The following is a 25,753-nucleotide window of genomic DNA, read 5'->3' on the forward strand; positions in this document are numbered from 1 at the left end:
TAATACACCTGTATGTTGCTATTAGTATAGACTACTGAGCTGAGTAGATCACCTGTACTAATACACCTGTATGTTGCTATTAGTACAGACTACTGAGCTGAGTAGATCACCTGTACTAATACACCTGTATGTTGCTATTAGTATAGACTACTGAGCTGAGTAGATCACCTGTACTAATACACCTGTATGTTGCTATTAGTACAGACTACTGAGCTGAGTACATCACCTGTACTAATACACCTGTATGTTGCTATTAGTACAGACTACTGAGCTGAGTAGATCACCTGTACTGATACACCTGTATGTTGCTATTAGTACAGACTACTGAGCTGAGTAGATCACCTGTACTAATACACCTGTATGTTGCTATTAGTACAGACTACTGAGCTGAGTAGATCACCTGTACTGATACACCTGTATGTTGCTATTAGTACAGACTACTGAGCTGAGTAGATCACCTGTACTAATACACCTGTATGTTGCTATTAGTACAGACTACTGAGCTGAGTAGATCACCTGTACTAATACACCTGTATGTTGCTATTAGTACAGACTACTGAGCTGAGTAGATCACCTGTACTAATACACCTGTATGTTGCTATTAGTATAGACTACTGAGCTGAGTAGATCACCTGTACTAATACACCTGTATGTTGCTATTAGTACAGACTACTGAGCTGAGTAGATCACCTGTACTAATACACCTGTATGTTGCTATTAGTACAGACTACTGAGCTGAGTAGATCACCTGTACTAATACACCTGTATGTTGCTATTAGTATAGACTACTGAGCTGAGTAGATCACCTGTACTAATACACCTGTATGTTGCTATTAGTATAGACTACTGAGCTGAGTAGATCACCTGTACTAATACACCTGTATGTTGCTATTAGTACAGACTACTGAGCTGAGTAGATCACCTGTACTAATACACCTGTATGTTGCTATTAGTATAGACTACTGAGCTGAGTAGATCACCTGTATGTTGCTATTAGTACAGACTACTGAGCTGAGTAGATCACCTGTACTAATACACCTATATGTTGCTATTAGTACAGACTACTGAGCTGAGTAGATCACCTGTACTAATACACCTGTATGTTGCTATTAGTATAGACTACTGAGCTGAGTAGATCACCTGTACTAATACACCTGTATGTTGCTATTAGTACAGACTACTGAGCTGAGTACATCACCTGTACTAATACACCTGTATGTTGCTATTAGTACAGACTACTGAGCTGAGTAGATCACCTGTACTAATACACCTGTATGTTGCTATTAGTACAGACTACTGAGCTGAGTAGATCACCTGTACTAATACACCTGTATGTTGCTATTAGTACAGACTACTGAGCTGAGTAGATCACCTGTACTAATACACCTGTATGTTGCTATTAGTATAGACTACTGAGCTGAGTAGATCACCTGTACTAATACACCTGTATGTTGCTATTAGTACAGACTACTGAGCTGAGTACATCACCTGTACTAATACACCTGTATGTTGCTATTAGTATAGACTACTGAGCTGAGTAGATCACCTGTACTAATACACCTGTATGTTGCTATTAGTATAGACTACTGAGCTGAGTAGATCACCTGTACTAATACACCTGTATGTTGCTATTAGTATAGACTACTGAGCTGAGTAGATCACCTGTACTGATACACCTGTATGTTGCTATTAGTACAGACTACTGAGCTGAGTACATCACCTGTACTAATACACCTGTATGTTGCTTACCTCATTGGACACATCTACAACCAGGTCATCACTCTTATCCCCATCACTGTCCTACAGAGAGGAACATTGGAGAAACAGTCAAAATTGACATAAAATACCTTTCTATAAACCAGCAGTTCTACTGCGTTAATTCCAATCCATTGCGTCTGTCTATAGCCCTGAATCTCTAATCAACCGTAGCAACTACTCCTATCTCTAATCAACCGTAGCAACTACTCCTAGGCACTACTGTAGATCTGAGGATTGGATTGGTGTAAACAATGTGGTCATAGCTCCATCTTGCCCTCTGATAGGCCAGCTGGAATTGTTGGCATACTGAGCACACCTATTCTGCCCTCTCAGATCTAGTGCCTGGGGGGGGGGGGGCTAGAGGTTATGGGTCAATATGGGGCTGAGGGTCAGAGTGCAGTGGGCGGGGACTTACATATCTGCTCATACCGTCCTTGTCGTCCACTTTGCGTTTCTTAGAGTCCAGACTGTAGTCAGAGGAGCTGTGGTGCTTCTCACTGGCTGTCCTCAAGCTGTCGGTCGGGGAGACGTTATTCTGGAGGACATGCACACACACACACACATAACACAAAATGTGCCATCCAAGTGAGAATTCTGTCTTTACAATACGTTAATCCCATGCTGTTCACGCTTTGACACGTTAATCTGCTTTCTATAAAATGATTAACGAGAGATAAGGTTTTGTATTTATAATCCCTAGGTTTAACCCAGAAGGGAAATGACTGGTTTTATCACGCTGCTGCCACAGGGATTGACTTGACTGTAATTTCATCACAATTAAAGAAGACTTGGACTACTTGTAATAGGATTGATCTGATCCCCCTATATTATTATCTATTTGGTGGGTCACTGCTGCTAAATTGGCAACCACTGCTGCTAAAAATGTCATTTTTGTATTTATATATCCCTTTAAAGCCCGATGTGTTATACATGTCACAATGTGCTTCAATCACAATGTGCCCCCCCCCCACATATTTTGTTTTATAGAGTGCATTCGGAAAGTATTCAGACCCCTTTTTCAACATCTTGTTATGTTCCAGCCTTATTCTAAAAAGGATTACATTATTTTTCCCCCTCATCAATCTACACACAATAACCCATAATGCCAAAGTGAAGATGGTTTTTATCAAACCTTTTTTATTTTAATTTTTGCAAATGTATGGAAAATAAAAAAATGTTTTTACATAATTGAACAGAAATACATTATTTACATAAGTATTCAGACACTTTGCTATGAGACTCCAAATTGAGCTCAGGTGCATCCTGTTCCCATTGATCATCCTTAAGATGTTTTTACAACTTGGAGTCCACCTGTGGTAAATTCAATTGATTGGACATGATTTGGAAAGGCACACACCTGTCTATATAAGGTCCCACAGTTGACAGTCCATGTCAGAGCAAAAACCAAGCCATGAGGTCGAAGGAACTGTCCGTAGAGCTCCGAGACAGGATTGTGTCGAGGCACAGATCTGGGGAAGGGTACCAAAACATTTCTGCAGCATTGAAGGTCCCCAAGAACACAGTGGCTTCCATCATTCTTAAATGGAAGAAGTTTGGAACCACCAAGACTCTTCCTAGAGCTGGCTGCCCGGCCAAACTGAGCAATCGGGGGAGAAGGGCCGTGGTCAGGGAGGTGACCAATAACCCAATGGTCACTCTGACAGAGCTCTAGAGTTCCTCTGTGGAGATGGGAGAACCTTCCAGAAGGACAACCATCTCTGCAGCACTCCACCAATCAGGCCTGTATGGTGGAGTGGCCAGACGGAAGCCACTCCTCAGTAAAAGGCACATGACAGCCCGCTTGGAGTTTGCCAAAAGGCACCTAAAGACTCTCAGACCATGAGAAACAAGATTTTCTGGTCTGATGAAACCAAGATTGAACTCTTTGGCCTGAATGCCAAGCGTCACGTCTGGAGGAAACCAGGTACCGCTCACCACCTGGCCAATACCATCCCTAAGGTGAAGCATGGTGGTGGCAGCATCATGCTGTGGGGATGTTTTTCAGCAGCAGGGACTGGGAGATTAGTCAAGATTGAGGGAAAGATGAACTGAATAAAGTACAGAGAGATCCTTGATGAAAACCTGCTCCAGAGTGCTCAGGACCTCAGACTGGGGCGAAGGTTCACCTTCCAACAGGACAACGACCCTAAGCACACAGCCAAGACAATGCAGGAGTGGCTTCGGGACAAGTCTGTCAATGTCCTTGAGTGGCCCAGCCAGAGCCCGGACTTGAACCTGAACGAACATCTCTGGAGAGACCTGAAAATAGCTGTGCAGCGACACTCCCCATCCAACCTGACAGAGCTTGAGAGGATCTGCAGATAAGAATGGGAGAAACTCCCCCAAATACAGGTGTGCCAAGCTTGTAGCGTCATACCCAAGAAGACTTGAGGCTGTAATCGCTGCCAAAGGTGCTTCAACAAAGTACTGAGTAAAGGGTCTGAATACTTATATAAATGTGATATTTCCGGTTTTTTTTTTTATACATTTGCTAAAATGTTGAAAAAACTGTTTTTGCTTCGTCATTATGGGGTATTGTGTGTAGATTAAACATTTTCCCTCATCCTTTAATCCATTTTAGCATAAGGCTGTAACGTAACAAAATTATTTTTATCTCACCCGAGTTGTATGCACTCACTAACTGTAAGTCGCTCTGTATAAGAGCGTCTGCTAAAATGACTAAAATGTGAAATGTAAGGCATTGCTCAGTGCTTGAGGCGTCACTACAGACCCCCTGGTTTGATTCCAGGCTGTATCACAACCGGCCGTGATTGGGAGTCCCATAGGGCGGCGCACAATTGGCCCAGCATCGTCCGGGTTTGGCAAGGGTGTAGGCCGTCATTGTAAATAAGAATTTGTTCTTAACTGACTTGCCTAGTTAAATAAAGGTAAAATTAAATTAAATAAATCAAATTCATCCACCGCCATCACCTCATGTTTCAGCATCATAATGCACGGCTCCATGTCACAAGGATCTGTACACAATTCCTGGAAAGCTGAAAATGTCCCAGTTCTTCTTTGGCCTGCATGCTCACCAGACATGTCACCCATTGAACATTTTTGGGATGCTCTGAATCGACGTGTACGACAGTGTGTTCCAGTTCCCGCCAATATCCAGCAACTTCACACAGCCATTGAAGAGGAGTGGGACAACCTTCCACTGGCCACAACAGCCTGATCAACTCTATGCGAAGGAGATGTGTTGCGCTACATGAGGCAAATGGTGGTCACTTCAGATACGGACTGTTTCCTGATCCACGCCCCTACTTTTTCTTAAAGGTAAGTGTGCCCAACAGATGCATGTACTCCATAGATTAGTTTTATTTATTTCAATTGACTGATTTCCTTAAATGAACTGTAACTCAGTAAAATCTTTGAAATTGTTGCATGTTGTGTTTATATTTTTTGTTCAGTGTAGATTCAAGGAAAAGAGTAAATACTATGCACACACATCTTATAGTACATGCAGCAAAAACCAAAGAGATCGAATTTGGCAAAACTCACCGTGTTCTCTGCTTATAGGAATTGACGATGGCAGGAGAGATGACAATCAATCGGTGATGACATGAAAAGAAAAACAAGCCAGTTAGCAGAACAAAACAAAACAAAACAGCACACAGGATTTGACCGCAGGGCAGAACTCTTATCAGTTTGTGACTCATTGAAGCTGCAGAAGAGCTGTTCCAGCCAGTCATCCAGCAGCCTGAGAATGTACCAGCTCATTACCCAAAGAGAATGTAGAAGAAGTCATAAAAGGCTGTGCTCCTCTTAACGAGCTGGCCTAGGGGTAGGGATGGGCGTTTGAAACGATTTCACTGTTCAAACAATATCATGATGTTTTCTTTGGATACCCGGATAGTCGAAATACGTGTTTTACTTCAACGGAGACTTGCTCGCATGACCAGAGAGATTGCCGGTGCGCTGCACTAAGGGTGCGGGAGGCGGGGAGAGAGGAGCAGGGGGTCGGGTGTGTGTGAAAGTAGCCAAACCGACTGGCGCTAGTTAGACAAAATTGTTGGCTATTTTGCTGCGCTTCCCGTCCCGTCTACATTCATTTTAAACCTGTTGGTTGATCATCGTATCAGGTTATCAATCAACCTACCAGGGTAGTTACAAACAGTACAGGAATCAAATCATCAACATGTATTGATCATATCTTTACTAATGCTGCAGAAATGTGTTTGAAAGCAGTATCCAAATCCATCGGATGTAGTGATCACAATATAGTAGCCATATCTAGGAAAACCAAAGTTCCAAAGGCTGGGCCTAATATTGTGTTTAAGAGGTCATACAATACGTTTTGTAGTGATTCCTATGTTGTTGATGTGAAGAATATTTGTTGGTCCGTGGTGTGTAATGAGGAGCAAACAGACGCTGTACTTGACAGATTTATGAAATTGCTTATCCCAGTTACTAATAAGCAAAGAAAATGACTGTGAAAACGGTTAAATCCCTGTGGATTGATGAGGAATTTAAGAATTGTATGGTTGAGAGGGATGAGGCAAAAGAGATGGCAAATAGGTCTGGCTGTACAACCGATTGCCAAACGTGTTGCAAATTGAGAAATCATGTGACTAAACTGAATAAAAAGAAGAAGAAACTACACTATGAAACAAAAATAAATGACATAAAGAATGATAGTAAAAAGCTTTGGAGCACCATAAATGAAATTCTGGGCAAAAAGGCAAATTCCGCTCCATCATTCATTGAATCAGATGGCTCATTCATCACAAAACCCACTGATATTGCCAACTACTTTAATGATTTTTTCATTGGCAAGATTAGCACATTTAGGCATGACATGCCAGCAACAAATTCTGAAAGACAAGCATTGTAATTTTGAATTCCGTAAAGTGACTGTGGAAGAGGTGAAAAATATATTATTGTCGATCAACAATGACAAGCCACCGGGGTCTGTCAACTTGGATGGAAAATTACTGAGGATAATGTCTGACGATATTGCCACTCCTATTTACCATATCTTCAATTTAAGACTACTAGAAAGTGTGTGCCCTCAGGCCTGGAGGGAAGCAAAAGTCATTCCGCTACCCAAGAATAGTAAAGCCCCCCTTTACTGGCTCAAATAGCCGACCAATCAGCCTGTTACCAACCCTTAGTAAACTTCTGGAAAATATTGTATTTGACCAGATAAAATGCTATTTTACAGTAAACAAATTGACAACAGACTTTCAGCACGCTTATAAGGAAGGACATTCAACAAGCACAGCACTCATGATGATTGGCTAAGAGAAATTGATGATAAAAATATTGTGGGGGCTGTTTTGTTAGACTTCAGTGCAGCTTTTACATTTACATTTACGTCATTTAGCAGACGCTCTTATCCAGAGCGACTTACAAATTGGTGCATTCACCTTATAGCCAGTGGGATAACCACTTTTGACATTATCGATCATAGTCTGTTGCTGGAAAAACCTATGTGTTATGGCTTTACACCCCCTGCTATATTGTGGATAAAGAGTTACCTGTCTAACAGAACACAGAGGGTGTTCTTTAATGGAAGCCTCTCAAACATAATCCAGGTAGAATCAGGAATTCCCCAGGGCAGCTGTCTAGGCCCCTTACTTTTTTCAATCATTACTAACGACATGCCACTGGCTTTGAGTAAAGCCAAACCATTTATTAAACCCTAAACCTCAACTAAATCTTGTAATGAATAATGTGGAAATTGAGCAAGTTGAGGTGACTAAATTGCTTGGAGTAACCCTGGATTGTAAACTGTCATGGTCAAAACATATTGATACAACAGTAGCTAGGATGGGGAGAAGTCTGTCCATAATAAAGTGCTGCTCTACCTTCTTAACAGCACTATCAACAAGGCAGGTCCTACAGGCCCTAGTTTTGTCGCACCTGGACTACTGTTCAGTCGTGTGGTCAGGTGCCACAAAGAGGGACTTAGGAAAATTGCAATTGGCTCAGAACAGGGCAGCACGGCTGGCCCTTGGATGTACACAGAGAGCTAACATTAATAATATGCATGTCAATCTCTCCTGGCTCAAAGTGGTGGAGACGATTGACTTCATCACTACTTGTATTTGTGAGAGGTATTAACATGTTGAATGCTCCGAGCTGTCTGTTTGAACTACTGGCACACAGCTCGGACACCCATGCATACCCCACAAGACATGCCACCAGAGGTCTCTTCACAGTCCCCAAGTCCAGAACAGACTATGGGAGGCGCACAGTACTACATAGAGCCATGACTACATGGAACTCTATTCCACATCAAGTAACTGATGCCAGCAGTAAAATTAGATTAAAAAAACAGATAAAAATACACCTTATGGAACAGCGGGGACTGTGAAGCAACACAAACATAAACACACGATAACATACACACTATACACACATGTACACATGGATTTTGTGTTATAGAGATGTGGTAGTGGCCTGAGGGCACACACTTAATATGTTGTGAAATCTGTTATGAATGTATTGTAAATGTTTTTAAAATGTACGACTGCCTTAATTTCACTGGACCCCAGGAAGAGCAGCTTGGGGATCCATAATAAATACAAATACTCCTTCTCATTTAGCCAACTTAATTCTGTAAATGTAACTCCATTTTGCATAGATTAGAAATCTCCCACTTTACTTGCTACACAAGTGTGTAGGCTACCGTAGTGTCTTTTTTAATGGGGCGGGCTCATAAAAACTGTCAGAAAACGGTTGTTTTATTAAAATGCAGAATGTAAATGGTAGGCTATGTAACAATGTCACATAGATCATTTTTTTAAATTAAATTTACAAAAATGAATACTCTCCCAAGTAATCGAATATTAACGTCTGTTCGGATATTCGAATAACCGTTCCAAAACGGGGGGGATTTCGTTTTCAACATAGGGCGGATTCCACTTCTCAAACGTGAAATGATTCACTTTTGGCTACTTTCTTTCACACCTTTTTATGATGTAATTTAGGCTACTATTCTTCACACTGCTGCATGTAGATACTATCACACCAAACACATCTACCTCAATCACTCCTAATAAAGGTGTAGTAAAGGCCAATAGCAGGAGTCCTTTCATCACCTCTGTGTTCCAGGTCGTGTTGGTTCTTCTCATCTTTAACAGGGAGGTTAGCCTGGCTCCCCAGAGCTCCAAGGGCCAGCAGCCCAGACCCTGGGATCACACCAGGGGGCTGGAGCCCCGAGGGGTGGGGGGGCAGGAGGGGAGGACCGCCGTGGGCTGCGTGGGAAAGGTGCTGGACCTGGAGCTGTTGCTGCTGTAGAGGGGCAGAGATGGAGCGAGAAGACGACAAGTGGGTCGGGAGGGAAAGACAAGAGAGACGCCATACACTAAAACACATAGAATTACATGTAGAAGTCATAAATCCTCGGATCTCTGTAACACAAACTTGGGGTAGGTTTCCCAAAGGATTCATTGCTAAAGTAGTAAGTTATTTATTGCACAGATCTAGACTTATGCCACTCGTAGAACAGCAAAGTTATTCAAGTTACGAATTGCGTCCATTCAAGCATAGAAGACTGTCAAACATAGTTTTTTAAAATAATTTTTACTCTGTGGCGGCTGTTTGTATAGGCTGCGGAGATAGCGTAGTCATTTACCTAAGACGGCTTTGGGAAACCAACTATGTTTAACCAGATATACTTTAGAAACACCAGCCACTAAACACAGGCTGATCAGTTAAACCCTGCCTATTTGTGCAGCACGGCGAGATATTAACACATTCACACTATAGTCTATAGCTCTCTGGATCAGAGTGGATGGCAGAGATAGAGAGCCGTATGCCTCACAGTGCTATTCTATTTCCATACCACGCTAGGATGCCAATAAGTCAGGTTTAACCAGGCTATAGAGAGATTAGATATTAACACATTAACACATCTCTATTACGTTCTGGATAGGAGCTACAGAGCCATCCCCCTCTCAGTGCTACAGAGCTGTATCCACCTCTCAGTGCTATTTCAGTACCAGGCCAGGGTGCCATAAGCCACAGATATGCAATGAGATATGAGGCTCTGCTCTGAGGCACCATGAGATGAGACTCTGCTCTGAGGCACCATGAGATGAGAGGCTCTGCTCTGAGACACCATGAGATATGAGGCTCTGCTCTGAGACACCATGAGATATGAGGCTCTGCTCTGAGACACCATGAGATGAGACTCTGCTCTGAGACACCATGAGATATGAGGCTCTGCTCTGAGACACCATGAGATATGAGGCTCTGCTCTGAGACACCATGAGATGAGACTCTGCTCTGAGACACCATGAGATATGATGCTCTGCTCTGAGACACCATGAGATATGAGGCTCTGCTCTGAGACACCATGAGATATGAGGCTCTGCTCTGAGACACCATGAGATATGAGGCTCTGCTCTGAGACACCATGAGATGAGACTCTGCTCTGAGACACCATGAGATATGATGCTCTGCTCTGAGACACCATGAGATATGAGGCTCTGCTCTGAGACACCATGAGATATGAGGCTCCGCTCTGAGACACCATGAGATATAAGGCTCTGCTCTGAGACACCATGAGATATGACGCTCTGCTCTGAGACACCATGAGATATGAGGCTCTGCTCTGAGACACCATGAATCCCAAAACTGTCTAAAAAACTGTCTGCATTAATAAACTAAATTTGCTGGTGTCAAACTTGATACGAAAACATGATACATATTTTATCAGCTCTTTCAAATGATATGACATACAATAGCACCATATCAATCAAATGGTAATCAAGAAAAAACACCTGTGAAAATGTGCATCTAATACTAAAATCTATGCTTTTCTTCCAAACAACTGCCATTCACAAAACGTTGTCATGACGATACAGAAAAACGTTGAGCGCATTGTCTTCCTTATTTTGTCAGGATTGATAATCTGAAATCAGAATAGAAATACCTTTTACTGTGGATGGATTACAGACATTTCAGTGACCGATGGTATTTTTCTCAAATTCTACGGAATGTTCTGTGATCAGACACTTTATCTGGATAGTATATTAACTACCTATATGCACCAATAAGCACCTAGCTGCACCAAAACAATTTACAAATAGCATTTAGTCTTATATATGATAAAGAAAGACAAAAACAAGTGATATAATATTAATAAAATAACTTTATTGAAAGAATAATATTAAGGGAATACATCGTCTCATTCAAACCTGAGAATGAAGACATATAAAATTGCTACCATAACATTATACAACATTAATTTCAGGGCTACTTTCATCAAAATCGAACTGGAATTACAAAATATGAAACAAATAAGATATATAACAACAATTTATTAGCTTTTACAACTTCAATTTCTAAATTCAAATAGCATATCGTCTATTACACAGAGTCAGAACAGGAACAATTCCAAAAGCACAACATTATTTTACCGTCATTACAATTTACAAGTCCTTTACATCCCAGAGGCCAATAAAGTCATGAATGAAACATAAAGGAAGGCGGGCATGCAGGATGTCTTGGATAAGAAAGAGAAAACATGCTAGGGAGAGGGGGCATGCAGGAGAAGGGGGACCTGCAGGAAAGGGCAACATGCAGGAGAAGGGGAACCTGCAGGAAAGGGCAACATGCAAGAGAGAGGGGGCATGCAGGAGAAGGGGGACTTGCAGGAAAGGGCTACATGTAAGAGAGAGGGGGCATGCAGGAGAAGGGGGACCTGCAGGAAAGGGCTACATGTAAGATGAGAGGGGGCATGCAGGAGAAGGGGGACTTGCAGGAAAGGGCTACATGTAAGATGAGAGGGGGCATGCAGGAGAAGGGATGCATGCATTACTAGTGAACATCATTGCATTCAGGTGCCACACAAACAAACCAGGTCCAGTTCTCCTTTCTGTCTTCCTGTAACACAGCCAACCATTTCTAGATGGGGTCTGTAGACTGGGCATGTGCTGTGTGTGAAAAGATGAGCTTACAGTTTTCACAGACAAAAGGTCTGTCAAAAGATACCCGTTATTAACATCAATACCTCCCAACCGATGAGCAAGGTTCTCTCTGAATGTAATCTGGCAGTAACCAGTTTGCCCATTTTCCTAGCCCAAGCGCTACATGATTATACTGCCATTCCTCGACAAAAGGTAACCGTTGACAACTGCAATGTCAACACAGTGGGGAAAAAAAGTGTTTTCTGAAAACTTCTGGGTCTTCTGCAAAACATTGTAGCGGCTGATCAACTGATCAAACTTGTCAACCCCAACCATCTGTCTATTGTAATGGTGGATTACAGCAGGCTGGCGGACCACTTGCCTATTCCAAACACCATCCTGTCTGACTAGCCTCGTTACTGCACTTTTACATTTACATTTTTAGTCATTTAGCAGACGCTCTTATCCAGAGCGACTTACAGTTAGTGAGTGCATACATTATTATTATTATTTTTTAAATAAAAAATCCATACTGGCCCCCCGTGGGAATCGAACCCACAACCCTGGCGTTGCAAACGCCATGCTCTACCAACTGAGCTACATCCCTGCCGGCCATTCCCTCCCCTACCCTACCCTGGGCCAATTGTGCGCCGCCCCATGGGTCTCCCGGTCGCAGCCGGCTACGACAGAGCCTGGATTCGAACCAGGATCTCTAGTGGCACAGCTAGCACTGCGATGCAGTGCCTTAGACCACTGCGCCACTCGGGAGGTTGATTACACAACATGAAAGCTCTAGCACAAAAACCCTGAAGAGACTTTGTACCCCAGTATCGATGAAGGTCAGGCAGTTCGGTAAATCCTGTGTAAATGAGCAGTCCAAGAAACCGGTAGAATTCTGTAGGTGTAACCTCAAGCCACGCTCCGAGGGAATCACCATATAAAACGGGCACTCCAAAAACAAGACCCCCAACCCTGATTATCTGTGAACCCACAAACCTCTGCCACCAATGCCTGCATGAAAAACAACAAGAAGAAGTCTATCTCCCTTAGTCTTTCCGGCGACCGAACTGCTTGACGTACACTGCCAAGATCTAAACCAACTGGACATTCAGGCCTGAAAGGGATGGATTCAGGTGCCTGTGCACCAACATCATCATAGGACTGAAACGTGCTATCGGGCAAGACGGAGCGTTTACGCTTATGGGGACGTGGAGCAAGAAGACAGACAGACTGAAGAGACAAGAGAAAATAGATAATTGTTAGTATACTCCATAATATATGAAGAAAAAATTAATTAATAAATATATATATATATAAAGGCCTGATGATACATAACAATAACACATTATTTCTAGTTGAAGAGCTGAGAGGCCTCAGGTGGCGGCTCCTCAACCTCCTCTGGCTCCTCAACCTCATCTGGCTCCTCAACCTCATCTGGCTCCTCAACCTCATCTGGCTCCTCAACCTCCTCTGGCTCCTCAACCTCCTCTGGCTCCTCAACCTCCTCTGGCTCCTCAACCTCCTCTGGCTCCTCAACCTCATCTGGCTCCTCAACCTCCTCTGGCTCCTCAACCTCCTCTGGCTCCTCAACCTCCTCTGGCTCCTCAGGCTCCTCTGGCTCCTCAACCTCCTCTGGCTCCTCAACCTCATCTGGCTCCTCAACCTCATCTGGCTCCTCAACCTCATCTGGCTCCTCAACCTCCTCAGGCTCCTCAACCTCCTCTGGCTCCTCAACCTCCTCAGGCTCCTCAACCTCATCTGGCTCCTCAACCTCATCTGGCTCCTCAACCTCCTCTGGCTCCTCAACCTCCTCTGGCTCCTCAACCTCCTCTGGCTCCTCAACCTCCTCTGGCTCCTCAACCTCCTCTGGCTCCTCAACCTCCTCAGGCTCCTCAACCTCATCTGGCTCCTCAACCTCCTCTGGCTCCTCAACCTCATCTGGCTCCTCAACCTCCTTCTCTTTATCCTCCTCTTCTCCTAGTAGCTCAGCATCAAGGGCATCTTCCTCCATGGTCCTCCTCATCCTGCATGCTTTCTGCAGAAACGACCCGTAGCTCATCTGCCCTCAGTGTCGTCCTCCTCATGGACAGGGACTGCATTATCCGCTGGTACTGGTCTTCTCTGTCCATTTCTAAAACTCAAAACATAAAGTCAAACAATGAAAATTAACATTTCAAATGTAAAATCAGTGACAACCCCTCCAAAGAATTGTCTAAGATTGACCAAAAAAAAGGTATATTCAGAATACACTTCAGCACATAAAAAAAGGGAATCAATGAAAGTGAATAGTCTATCTACCAGTTATCAATTGCAAGGTGACAAAGTCACATATTTTACTATCCAAAGGTTTTCACCATAACATTTGAGAAAACATGTCATATAATTGCATATCTGATACTCCATAACTGAAATAATATGATCATGTACGCCTGTAAGTAGCAAACGAGCTGGACCAGGAACATTTAGTTACCAAGCTGACCACCACAAAGTCATTATTTATAAGCTATTATCGTAAGGTTTAGTCTATAATGTTACATTCATTCATGCATTCAACAGCCAGAAGGCTTAATATTTGATAGGAATCATACTAAAAATAAAACAGACACCTAATGAGATATAGCCATGTAGTCATCAGGGGATGACTACGGGGTTAATGACTAGCTAGCAAAAAAAATAGCCATCCAATTTTCCTTCACAGCACCCCTCGCTCTTTTGGCTGGCTAGCTAGGGACAGAGTATAAAATCACTAGCCAGTTGTTTTTTTAGCTCTAATACCCAATGCATATTATTTTTGTACAGTTATCAAAGAAAACATGAACATAAAATAGACAAGACGAGCGCTAAATCAAGTAGGCTACCTTGCTCCTTCTTGGGTGACTTAACTTGAATAACATAGATGAACTAGCCATCATAGTTAGCTACATGGCTAGCTAGCGATCTAGACAGATAGCTAACATTATCTGAGGGGGGGAATTAAATTGCTGACTCACTTCATAAAGCTTTTCATGTACTTAAAAAAATATTGGAGTCATTGATCAGATAATATTAACCTTTGCCTCAGATTGAAATTGTAAACTCACTTTCAAGCTGATTTTACTTTTCAAGTCTACTGGGTTTGGTAGCTAGTTGGCTCACCAGGCGTCAAAAGTTCATTTCACAGACTCATCTTATCAATAGGAGAAAAAAAATACTCTAAAACTTAAATATCATTACCAACATAAAAACAAAATATATACAGTTCCTTACCTTGATATTGTTGTCCAAATCTGAACGATTGCGCTGTCAAAATTGGTCATAACCTGTCAGACTGAGTGTGGGAGAGGCGTTTGTAGCACAGAGATATTGACGTGACAATGGACGGGCTGGAAAGGGTTTAATGCACACGTTCATAGACATGTGGATAGAATACATATCGTTGCTTAGCTTTACTTACTGAAGTGTTTCCATTCCCCTTCAGTAGAAACCGATAACTCTAATTCCCACCATTAAATCATGCTGTCACTAAAACCCATCAATAATCTCTGGATGAATTCATATTCCACGTGGCGTTAACATTTACAAAATCACACAGGCAGCCAAAGTGATGATCCAAAACAACAGTGAAAAACCGCACACACACACACACTATATTTACTCTCTTCTCATCCAGTCTGAGGATCCACAGTCGCACGAGTCATCACTATGCTACGTGCGTGCTTGTAATGTCACTATGCTACGTGCGTGCTTGTAATGTCCCTATGCTACGTGCGTGCTTGTAATGGATGTGGGTTAAAAGCACTTAGCAGTACAGGCGCAAGCAGGTTAAACCCAGGTTAAATAACCCTTCAGGAACAGTTAGCAGTACAGGAGTAAGCAGGTTAAAACCAGGTTAAATAACCCTTCAGGAACAGTTAGCAGTACAGGAGTAAGCAGGTTAAAACCAGGTTAAATAACCCTTCAGGAACAGTTAGCAGTACAGGAGTAAGCAGGTTAAAACCAGGTTAAATAACCCTTCAGGAACAGTTAGCAGTACAGGAGTAAGCAGGTTAAAACCAGGTTAAATCACCCTTCAGGAACAGTTAGCAGTACAGGAGTAAGCAGGTTAAAACCAGGTTAAATCACCCTTCAGGAACAGTTAGCAGTACAGGAGTAAGCAGGTTAAAACCAGGTTAAATCACCCTTCAGGAACAGTTAGCAGTACAGGAGTAAGCAGGTTAAAACCAGGTTAAATAACCCTTCAGGAACAGTTAGCAGTACAGGAGTAAGCAGGTTAAAACCAGGTTAAATAACCCTTCAGGAACAGTTAGCAGTACAGGAGTAAGCAGGTTAAAACCAGGTTAAATCACCCTTCAGGAACAGTTAGCAGTACAGGAGTAAGCAGGTTAAAACCAGGTTAAATAACCCTTCAGGAACAGTTAGCAGTACAGGCGCAAGCAGGTTAAAACCAGGTTAAATAACCCTTCAGGAACAGTTAGCAGTACAGGAGTAAGCAGGTTAAAACCAGGTTAAATAACCCTTCAGGAACAGTTAGCAGTACAGGAGTAAGCAGGTTAAAACCAGGTTAAATCACCCTTCAGGAACAGTTAGCAGTACAGGAGTAAGCAGGTTAAAACCAGGTTAAATAACCCTTCAGGAACAGTTAGCAGTACAGGAGTAAGCAGGTTAAAACCAGGTTAAATCACCCTTCAGGAACAGTTAGCAGTACAGGAGTAAGCAGGTTAAAACCAGGTTAAATAACCCTTCAGGAACAGTTAGCAGTACAGGAGTAAGCAGGTTAAAACCAGGTTAAATAACCCTTCAGGAACAGTTAGCAGTACAGGAGTAAGCAGGTTAAAACCAGGTTAAATCACCCTTCAGGAACAGTTAGCAGTACAGGCGCAAGCAGGTTAAAACCAGGTTAAATCACCCTTCAGGAACAGTTAGCAGTACAGGAGTAAGCAGGTTAAAACCAGGTTAAATAACCCTTCAGGAACAGTTAGCAGTACAGGAGTAAGCAGGTTAAAACCAGGTTAAATCACCCTTCAGGAACAGTTAGCAGTACAGGAGTAAGCAGGTTAAAACCAGGTTAAATAACCCTTCAGGAACAGTTAGCAGTACAGGCGCAAGCAGGTTAAAACCAGGTTAAATAACCCTTCAGGAACCACCAATAGACATCATTTATTACAGCCATCTACAAGCACTCAATACTTAAGACTATTATGGCGGTATGTGTTCTCTCACTCCCCCCTCTCTCTTTTACAAGCCTCAGCTCAATCACAGATCATTTATGGAGCTTTTCTGAATATTAGGTCATTCTTTATTGCTACTCCTTTCTTTTCTGAATATTAGGCCGTTTTTTACATTTGCAGGGAGAAGACCTTAGGCCCACTAGGTGTGTGATACTGTGTCTTGGAGAATAATCACAAAGGCATTAACCATACTGTAGATAAACAACCCTGATATACAGTCTATAGAATTAACTCTCGTCCAAGTGAATACCCATAATATCTATATTCATAGCTTCATCATAAGTCAGGGAGGCTGGGATACTCAGAGGGCAGGCACATTATTATCGTCACCATCTATGTGTCCATCGTAGGGCTTTCTAGAGGGCAAAGTTAGCCTAAGTACAGCTCTCCACACACGACTGACACTAACGAGGAAGAAGGTGCTTTCTGTGCCATCATCCTGAGGAAGGCAGACGCTACTCTCAGGTCAGAACAGACACTGGTTTGTTCCTCAATTAAAATGTGAATGACCATAGACGGGTTGGTTGTTAAGCAACAATTCCCGACGCGTGCGTAACTATGGGGCAAAACAGACAGAGTTGGCTTAGATTGTTGACATGTAAACTATATTTTGTCTCCAAATGTTTATTGAAAACATTTGCACAATGAGCACTTGTCTCTCAAATACATCGTTACAGTTGTTAAGCTAGCTAGCGAATATTTGCCATATTAGCACTGTCATGAAATCAGTCAAAACACCTAAAAAAAAAAGACATGATATCAAGATAGATGGAGTTCCTAGATGCATCCTATTACCAGCCATCACCCTCCACTTCCTCTCCACCAATTAGAGATCAGATATTAGTCCTACAGATGGCTGGTTCCTCTCCACCAATTAGAGATCAGATATTAGTCCTACAGATGGCTGGTTCCTCTCCACCAATTAGAGATCAGATATTAGTCCTACAGATGGCTGGTTCCTCTCCACCAATTAGAGATCAGATATTAGTCCTACAGATGGCTGGTTCCTCTCCACCAATTAGAGATCAGATATTAGTCCTACAGATGGCTGGTTCCTCTCCACCAATTAGAGATCAGATATTAGTCCTACAGATGGCTGGTTCCTCTCCACCAATAAGAGATCAGATATTAGTCCTACAGATGGCTGGTTCCTCTCCACCAATAAGAGATCAGATATTAGTCCTACAGATGGCTGGTTCCTCTCCACCAATTAGAGATCAGATATTAGTCCTACAGATGGCTGGTTCCTCTCCACCAATAAGAGATCAGATATTAGTCCTACAGATGGCTGGTTCCTCTCCACCAATTAGAGATCAGATATTAGTCTTACAGATGGCTGGTTTCTCTCCTTCATAGTATTCGGTTGGCATTCTCCCTCACCACCCACACACTCCCTCACCACCCACACGCTCCCTCACCACCCACGCGCTCCCTCACCACCCACGCGCTCCCTCACCACCCACGCGCTCCCTCACCACCCACACGCTCCCTCACCACCCACACGCTCCCTCACCACCCACACGCTCCCTCACCACCCACGCGCTCCCTCACCACCCACGCGCTCCCTCACCACCCACACGCTCCCTCACCACCCACACGCTCCCTCACCACCCACACGCTCCCTCACCACACCTTGCTTGCTGTACAGCCGCTCTTACATGAATTACTAATGCTGCCTAGGTAGTAGTCACAAACAGCACTACACTTCAGTTTATTTAGTACACACTTCCCCCGAACGACAGAGAGATCAAATGAATGCTAAATGATTCAAAGGACTGGAAAACTGTCAGGATGGACCATATATAGAAAACATGTTATTTGTCACGTGCGCCGAATACAGCAGGTGTAGAGCTTACCGTGATATGCTTACTGACAAGCCCTTAACCAACAATGCAGATTTAAGAAAAATAAGAGTTAAGAAAATATTTACTAAATAAACTGAAGTCAAAAAATTAAAGTAACAATAAAAAAACAATAACGAAGCTATATACAGGGGTTACCGGTACCGAGTCAATGTGCGGGGGTACAGGTTAGTCGAGGTAATATCTACATGTAGGTAGGGGTAAAGTGACTATGCATAGATAATAAACAGAGAGTAGAAGCAGCGTAAAAAATGTCAGTGCAAATAGTCCGGGTGGCCATTAGATTAGCTGTTCAGCAGTCTTATGGCTGATATACGCTACATCGGCAGGATAGAACGTCTGCCTTCGGTAAGACAAGGGGTGGCGGTCTGTGTATATTTGTAAACAACAGCTGGTGCATAAAATCTAATACTAAGGAAGTCTCGAGGTTTTGCTCGCCTGAGGTAGAGTATCTGTCACAAACGAGACTCCCGCTGTTCCTCCTGCTCACCACCAGAGGGAACCCTCTCCTGAGTATTAAACCCCTGAACTACATTTCCCACATACCTGGCTCTGATTACCGTTGCACCTGACTCCCATCAGTAGACTATTTAGGTGCTCTCAAACTCTCTCCCCTTGCGAAGTCTTGTTTACCCTGGTGATCATTTCTGTGCGTTTTCGCCTGTGTCTGTCTGCCCGTGGATTTACTCTGGACTGTTTTTCCCTCCTTGATTCTTTGCTGCCTGCCCTGGACTGTATTCTTTACTGGACTGATTTTGGTAAGCTTGCTGCCTGCCCTGACCTTATGCCTGTACCTGGATTACGAGTTGCCTTATCCCTACTGTTGTGTCTGCTGGCGATTGACCCTGTTTGTACGACCCAGATTGTAATAAAACTGCAAATGGATCCTCACTCTCCTGGAGCGTCATTACAGAAGACTTCGCCAACACACGATCCAGCAGCTCTGGTTCAGATGTCCACGGAGATCTCCACTCAAGCTCACCAACTCGCCATTCATCAACAGCAGCTAACCCATTTAACTACAGTAACAGAGGAACTCGTCAGGACGCTACAGAGGTTGCCGGTGTCGCTAACAAACCCAGCCCCTCCTCCACCGAACGCGAGTGTGGCGCTTCTCCACCACCGTCACTCACAGTTAACCCACGTCTGGCTCTCCCTGATAAGTTCGACGGCAACCCAACTAAAAGTAAGGGATTTCTACTGCAATGTTCATTATTCATTGATCAACAACCAGCTATGTATGTCACCGATGCCAGCAAGATTTCCTTGGTATGCTCACTCCTCGCTGACAAGGCGTTAGAGTGGGTGACGGCGGTTTGGAGAGAGGATGGCACTGCTTTTCCATCGTTTGGTACCTTTCTTCAACGCTTCGGGAAATATTTGAACACCCGGAGGAGGTAGGAGAGCTGATGACCGACTACTTGCGTTGAGCCAGGGCAGGAATACCGCAGCAGAATATGCTTTGACATTTCGCACTCTAGCAGCTCAAACCGACTGGGTGGAGAGCACACTTAAACTGCTCTTTCGCAAGGGACTCAGCTTGGAGTTGCAATCCGAACTGGCCTGCCGAGATGAAGGGAAATCGCTGAATCAATTCATCGAACTAACCATTCAGATTGACAATCTGATTCGTTCACGTCGTCCACTCAGAACGGTACCCACCAGCACACAATACCCGGTCACTCTGTCTCAAACTGAACCCATGCAGCTCGGATATACTCACCTGACTCCGGAAGAACGAGAACGCCGCACACGTCAACATCTCTGCCTCTATTGTGGTCAACCGGGCCATCTGAGGGCGTTTTGCCCCACAAGACCACCTCCTCGTAATCCCTCTTCGGTGAGTCCTTGTGTTCAAGCACATCATTCCAGTTCTTGCATCAAAGTACCTATAGTATTATCTCTAGAGGGCAATCATATATCCACATCAGCTCTATTAGACTCAGGAGCAGCCGGGGAACTTTATGTCTCACGAGTTTGCCCAACAACAACAACTCCCATTAATCTCCTGTAACTCTCAATTGGCAGTGGAGCGCTAGATGGACGGCCTCTCGCGATGGGAGGGTCCTGCACACCACCGTGGACCTTCAACTACAGACCGGTACCCTTCACACTGAGGTAATTCGTTTCTACGTCATCTCATCACCTCATAACCCGGTTATTCTTGGACTCCCCTGGCTACGTCAACATAATCCCCTCATCTCATGGAGGGAGGGTCGTATCATCAAATGGGACCCGTCATGTCACTCCAACTGCTTAACTGGCAGCCCTTCACTCTCCATTCAGACCGTCACGCTAAAGGGACAAGCCGGTCCTTTTCCCCCACTCTTCCTATTGAATACTCTGACCTCATCGAAGCTTTTAGCAAGACCAAGGCGATGGAACTCCCCCCACCGATCAAGCGACTGTTCCATCGAACTATTACCAGGCACAACACCACCTAAGGGCCGAATCTTCCCCTATCACAACCCGAATCAGAAGCCATGAACAACTACATCGAGGAGGAACTTTCGAAGGGGGTTCATTAGAACGTCGACATCACCTGCAGCCTCTGGCTTCTTCTTTGTTAAAAAAAAGACGGTGGCCTACGCCCTTGTATCGACTACCGGGGTCTCAACGACATCACCGTCAAGTTTGATATCCTTTACCGCTGGTACCAGCTGCCCTAGAACAACTCCGCAAAGCCAAGTACTTCTCCAAACTGGACCTCCGCAGCGCCTACAATCTCATTCGCATCCGGGACGGTGATGAATGGAAGACAGCCTTCTCTACCAGCACTGGGCACTATGAGTATTTGGTGATGCCTTTCGGGCTGTCCAATAGTCCGTCCGTATTTCAGTCGTTTATCAATGACGTCTTTCGGGACATGCTTAATCGTTGGGTAATTGTTTACATCGATGACATTCTCGTCTATTCCAACACCTATGAGGAACACGTGCAACACGTGAGAACAGTATTACAACGACTCATTGATCACCAATTATACGCCAAAGCAGAGAAGTGCGAATTTCACCAGACTTCCACGTCTTTCTTGGGCTACATCATCAACCAGGAGGGAGTCGCCATGGACGAGAAGAAGGTCAAGGCCGTTCTAGACTGGCCACTGCCAGTAACCTTAAAGGAGTTACAACGCTTCTTGGGATTTGCGAACTTCTACCGACGCTTCATCAGGGAATTTCAGCTCGGTAGCCTCTCCCTTAACCTCTATGACTAAGAGAAATGCACCACACCTCACCTGGTCAACTACAGCACAGGAGGCTTTCGCAGAACTCAAGTCACGTTTCACATCTGCCCCCATCCTCCACCACCCTAATCCTGAAATCCCGTTTACAGTTGAGGTGGACGCTTCCTAATACGGGCATTGGAGCCATCCTCTCACAGCGGCACGGATCCCCACTCAAGCTCTATCCGTGCGCCTATTACTCCCGCAAACTTAGTCCAGCCGAACAGAACTACGACGTCGGGAACCGAGAACTGTTGGCCATGAAAGCAGCTATGGAGGAGTGGCGTCATTGGCTGGAGGGAGCTAAACACCCGTTTGTGATTCTAACTGACCACAAGAATCTGGAATACTTGCAATCTGCCAAGAGACTGAATCCCAGACAAGCGAGGTGGGCTCTCTTCTTTACACGATTTGACTTCACCGTTACCTATCGTCCCGGTTCAAAGAACACCAAAGCAGACGCATTATCACGCCAACACGACGGTGTAGTTCCCACTGAATCCAAGGAAACCCTGCTTCCTGAGTCATTAATCGTGGCCCCTATTCAGTGGGACATCATGACAGAGCTCACCCAGGCCAATTCACAAAAGACCCCTCCTCCCGAATGCCCCCCTAACAAAACTTTTGTACCTCAGGATCTCTGTCAGAAAGTGCTACAGCAAGTTCACTCCGTACTCAGCTCCGGTCATCCTGGAATCGCTGCCACTGTTCACCTGCTTCAGAACAGCTTTTGGTGGCCAACCTTGCGGGCAGACACAATAAAATTCATTAACGAATGCACCACCTGTAACACAAGCAAACATCTCAGACAACTACCATCGGGCCTACTGCAACCACTGCCAGTTCCCCACCGACCATGGTCCCATCTTGCCATAGACTTTATTACCGATCTTCCCAAGTCCAATGGGAACACCACAATACTCACTGTCATAGATCGCTTCTCCAAGGCCTGCCGGTTGATTCCACTTCCCAAACTGCCCACAGCATTGGAAACAGCCGAACTCATGTGCAACCTTGTGTTTCGCTTCTATGGCCTGCCTGAGGACATCGTGTCGGACCGGGGGCCCCAATTCACATCCAGAGTATGGTCAGCATTCTTCCAACAACTCAACATCAACATTAGCCTCACTTCAGGATATCACCCACAATCTAATGGTCAGACAGAACGCCTCAATCAGGAGATCACCCGGTTTCTCAGAGCCTACTGTCATCAGAACCAAGCAGACTGGAGTCGATTCCTCATGTGGGCGGAGTATGCACAGAACTCACTCCAGAAACCCTCCACCGGTCTAACTCCATTCCAATGTGTAATGGGCTTCCAACCTCCCCTATTTCCATGGTCAGGGGAACCCACCGAGGTACCCTCTGTCAACGACTGGCTCCAGAGAAGCGAGGACATCTGGAGTCAGGCTCACACCCACTTGCTACGTGCTGTCAGGAGACAGAAGTTGCAGGCCAATCGTCACCGTCGCCCCAATCCCGAATATACTCCAGGTCAATGGGTCTGGCTATCCACTCGAGACCTACGCCTCAGACTTCCTTGCAAGAAACTCAGTCCCAGGTATGTAGGTCCCTTCCAAATTGTTAAACAGATTACACCAGTTTCCTTCCGTTTGGCATTACCCTCTAATTATCGTATCTCTCCCACTTTTCATGTATCACTTCTCAAACCCGCTGGTGGTCCGAGAGCGGAGGAGGAGGAGCAGACCAGTGATCAGGGCCCCCCACCCATCTTGGTGGACGGCGAGGAGGCATATCAGGTTCGAGATCTACTCGATTCCAGACGCGGGGCAGGCTCCTCCAATATCTGGTGGATTGGGAGGGGTACGGACCGGAAGAGCGATCCTGGGTTAATACAGAGGACATACTCGACCCCGCACTCATGACTGAGTTCCATAGGACGCACCCGGAGAAACCCGGGCCCCGACCTCGAGGAAGACCCCGGCGTCGTTCGCCTCTTCGCGTCAGGAGCCGCTCGCAGGGGGGCTCTGTCACAAACGAGACTCCCGCTGTTCCTCCTGCTCACCACCAGAGGGAACCCTCTCCTGAGTATTAAACCCCTGAACTACATTTCCCACATACCTGGCTCTGATTACCGTTGCACCTGACTCCCATCAGTAGACTATTTAGGTGCTCTCAAACTCTCTCCCCTTGCGAAGTCTTGTTTACCCTGGTGATCATTTCTGTGCGTTTTTCGCCTGTGTCTGTCTGCCCGTGGATTTACTCTGGACTGTTTTTCCCTCCTTGATTCTTTGCTGCCTGCCCTGGACTGTATTCTTTACTGGACTGATTTTGGTAAGCTTGCTGCCTGCCCTGACCTTATGCCTGTACCTGGATTACGAGTTGCCTTATCCCTACTGTTGTGTCTGCTGGCGATTGACCCTGTTTGTACGACCCAGATTGTAATAAAACTGCAAATGGATCCTCACTCTCCTGGAGCGTCATTACAGTATCTCATGATAAGCTGTAGACCACACTATTTACTGTAGACCACACTATTTACCAAAATAGCTGTCTATTTACCACCACAAACAGATGCTGGCACTAAGATTGCACTCAATGAGCTGTATAAGGCCATAAGTAAACAGGAAAACGCTCATCCAGAGGCAGAGCTCCTAGTGGCCGGGGACTTTAATGCAGGGAAACTTAAATCCGTTCTACCTAATTTCTACCAGCATGTTAAATGTGCAACCAGAGGAAAAAAAACTCTAGACCACCTTTACTCCACACACAGAGACGTATACAAAGCTCTCCCTCGCCCTCCATTTGGCAAATCTGACCATAACTCTATCCTCCTGATTCCTGCTTATAAGCAAAAACTAAAGCAGGAAGCACCAGTGACTCGATTAATAAAAAAAGTGGTCAGATGACGCAGATGCTAAGCTACAGGACTGTTTTGCTAGCACTGACTGGAATATGTTCCGGGATTCTTCCGATAGCATTGATGAGTACACCACATCAGTCACTGGCTGCATCGATGATGTCGTCCCCACAGTGACCGTACGTACATACCCCAACCAGAAGCCATGGATTACAGGCAACATCCGCACTGAGCTAAAGGGTAGAGCTGCCGCTTTCAAGGAGCGGGACTCTTAACTCGGACGCTTATAAGAAATCCCGCTATGCCCTCCGACGAACCATCAAACAGGCGAAGAGTCAATACAGGAATAAGATTGAATCGTACTACACCGGCTCTGATGCTCGTCGGATGTGGCAGGATTTGAAAACTATTACAGACTATAAAGGGAAGCAAAACCGCGAGCTGCCCAGTGACACAAGCCTACCAAACGAGCTAAATCACTTCTATGCTCGATTTGAGGCAAGCAACACTGAAGCATGCATGAGAGCATCAGCTGTTCCGGATGACTATGTGATCACGCTCTCCGTAGCCGATTTGAGTAAGACTTTTAAGCAGGTCAACATTCACAAGGCCGCAGGGCCAGACGGATTACCAGCACGTGTACTCCGAGCATGTGCTGACCAACTGGCAAGTGTCTTCACTGACATTTTCAAGTCTGAGTCTGTAATACCAACATGTTTCAAGCAGACCACCATAGTCCCCGTGCCCAAGGACACAAAGATAACCTGCCTAAATGACTACCGACCCCACAGCACTCACGTCTGTAGCCATGAAGTGCTTTGAAAGGCTGGTCATGGCTCACATCAACACCATTATCCCAGAAACGCTAGACCCACTCCAATTTGCATACCGCTCCAACAGATCCACAGATGATGCAATCTCTATTGCACTCCACACTGCCCTTTCCCACCTGGACAAGAGGAACACCTACGTGCAAATGCTATTCATTGACTACAGCTCAGCATTCAACACCATAGTGC

General features: G+C 44.7%; 1 protein-coding gene across 3 annotated transcripts in view; it reads right to left on the reverse strand.

Moving 5' to 3' along the window:
* Positions 1-25,753, reverse strand: part of tle3a (TLE family member 3, transcriptional corepressor a) — a 92,861-nt gene that overhangs the window by 18,429 nt on the left and 48,679 nt on the right. For all 3 annotated transcript variants that reach the window (XM_041849871.2, XM_041849870.2, XM_045207900.1), the window contains 4 exons: positions 8,808-9,000; positions 5,263-5,270; positions 2,174-2,293; positions 1,750-1,800 (listed from right to left, as the gene is read on the reverse strand). In XM_041849871.2, the coding sequence (XP_041705805.1) occupies positions 1,750-1,800; positions 2,174-2,293; positions 5,263-5,270; positions 8,808-9,000 (372 nt within the window). The remainder of the gene's footprint in view (positions 1-1,749; positions 1,801-2,173; positions 2,294-5,262; positions 5,271-8,807; positions 9,001-25,753) is intronic.

The sequence above is a fragment of the Coregonus clupeaformis genome, chromosome 26, assembly GCF_020615455.1.
Source record: "Coregonus clupeaformis isolate EN_2021a chromosome 26, ASM2061545v1, whole genome shotgun sequence".
In the NCBI taxonomy this organism is placed as follows: Eukaryota; Metazoa; Chordata; class Actinopteri; order Salmoniformes; family Salmonidae; genus Coregonus; species Coregonus clupeaformis.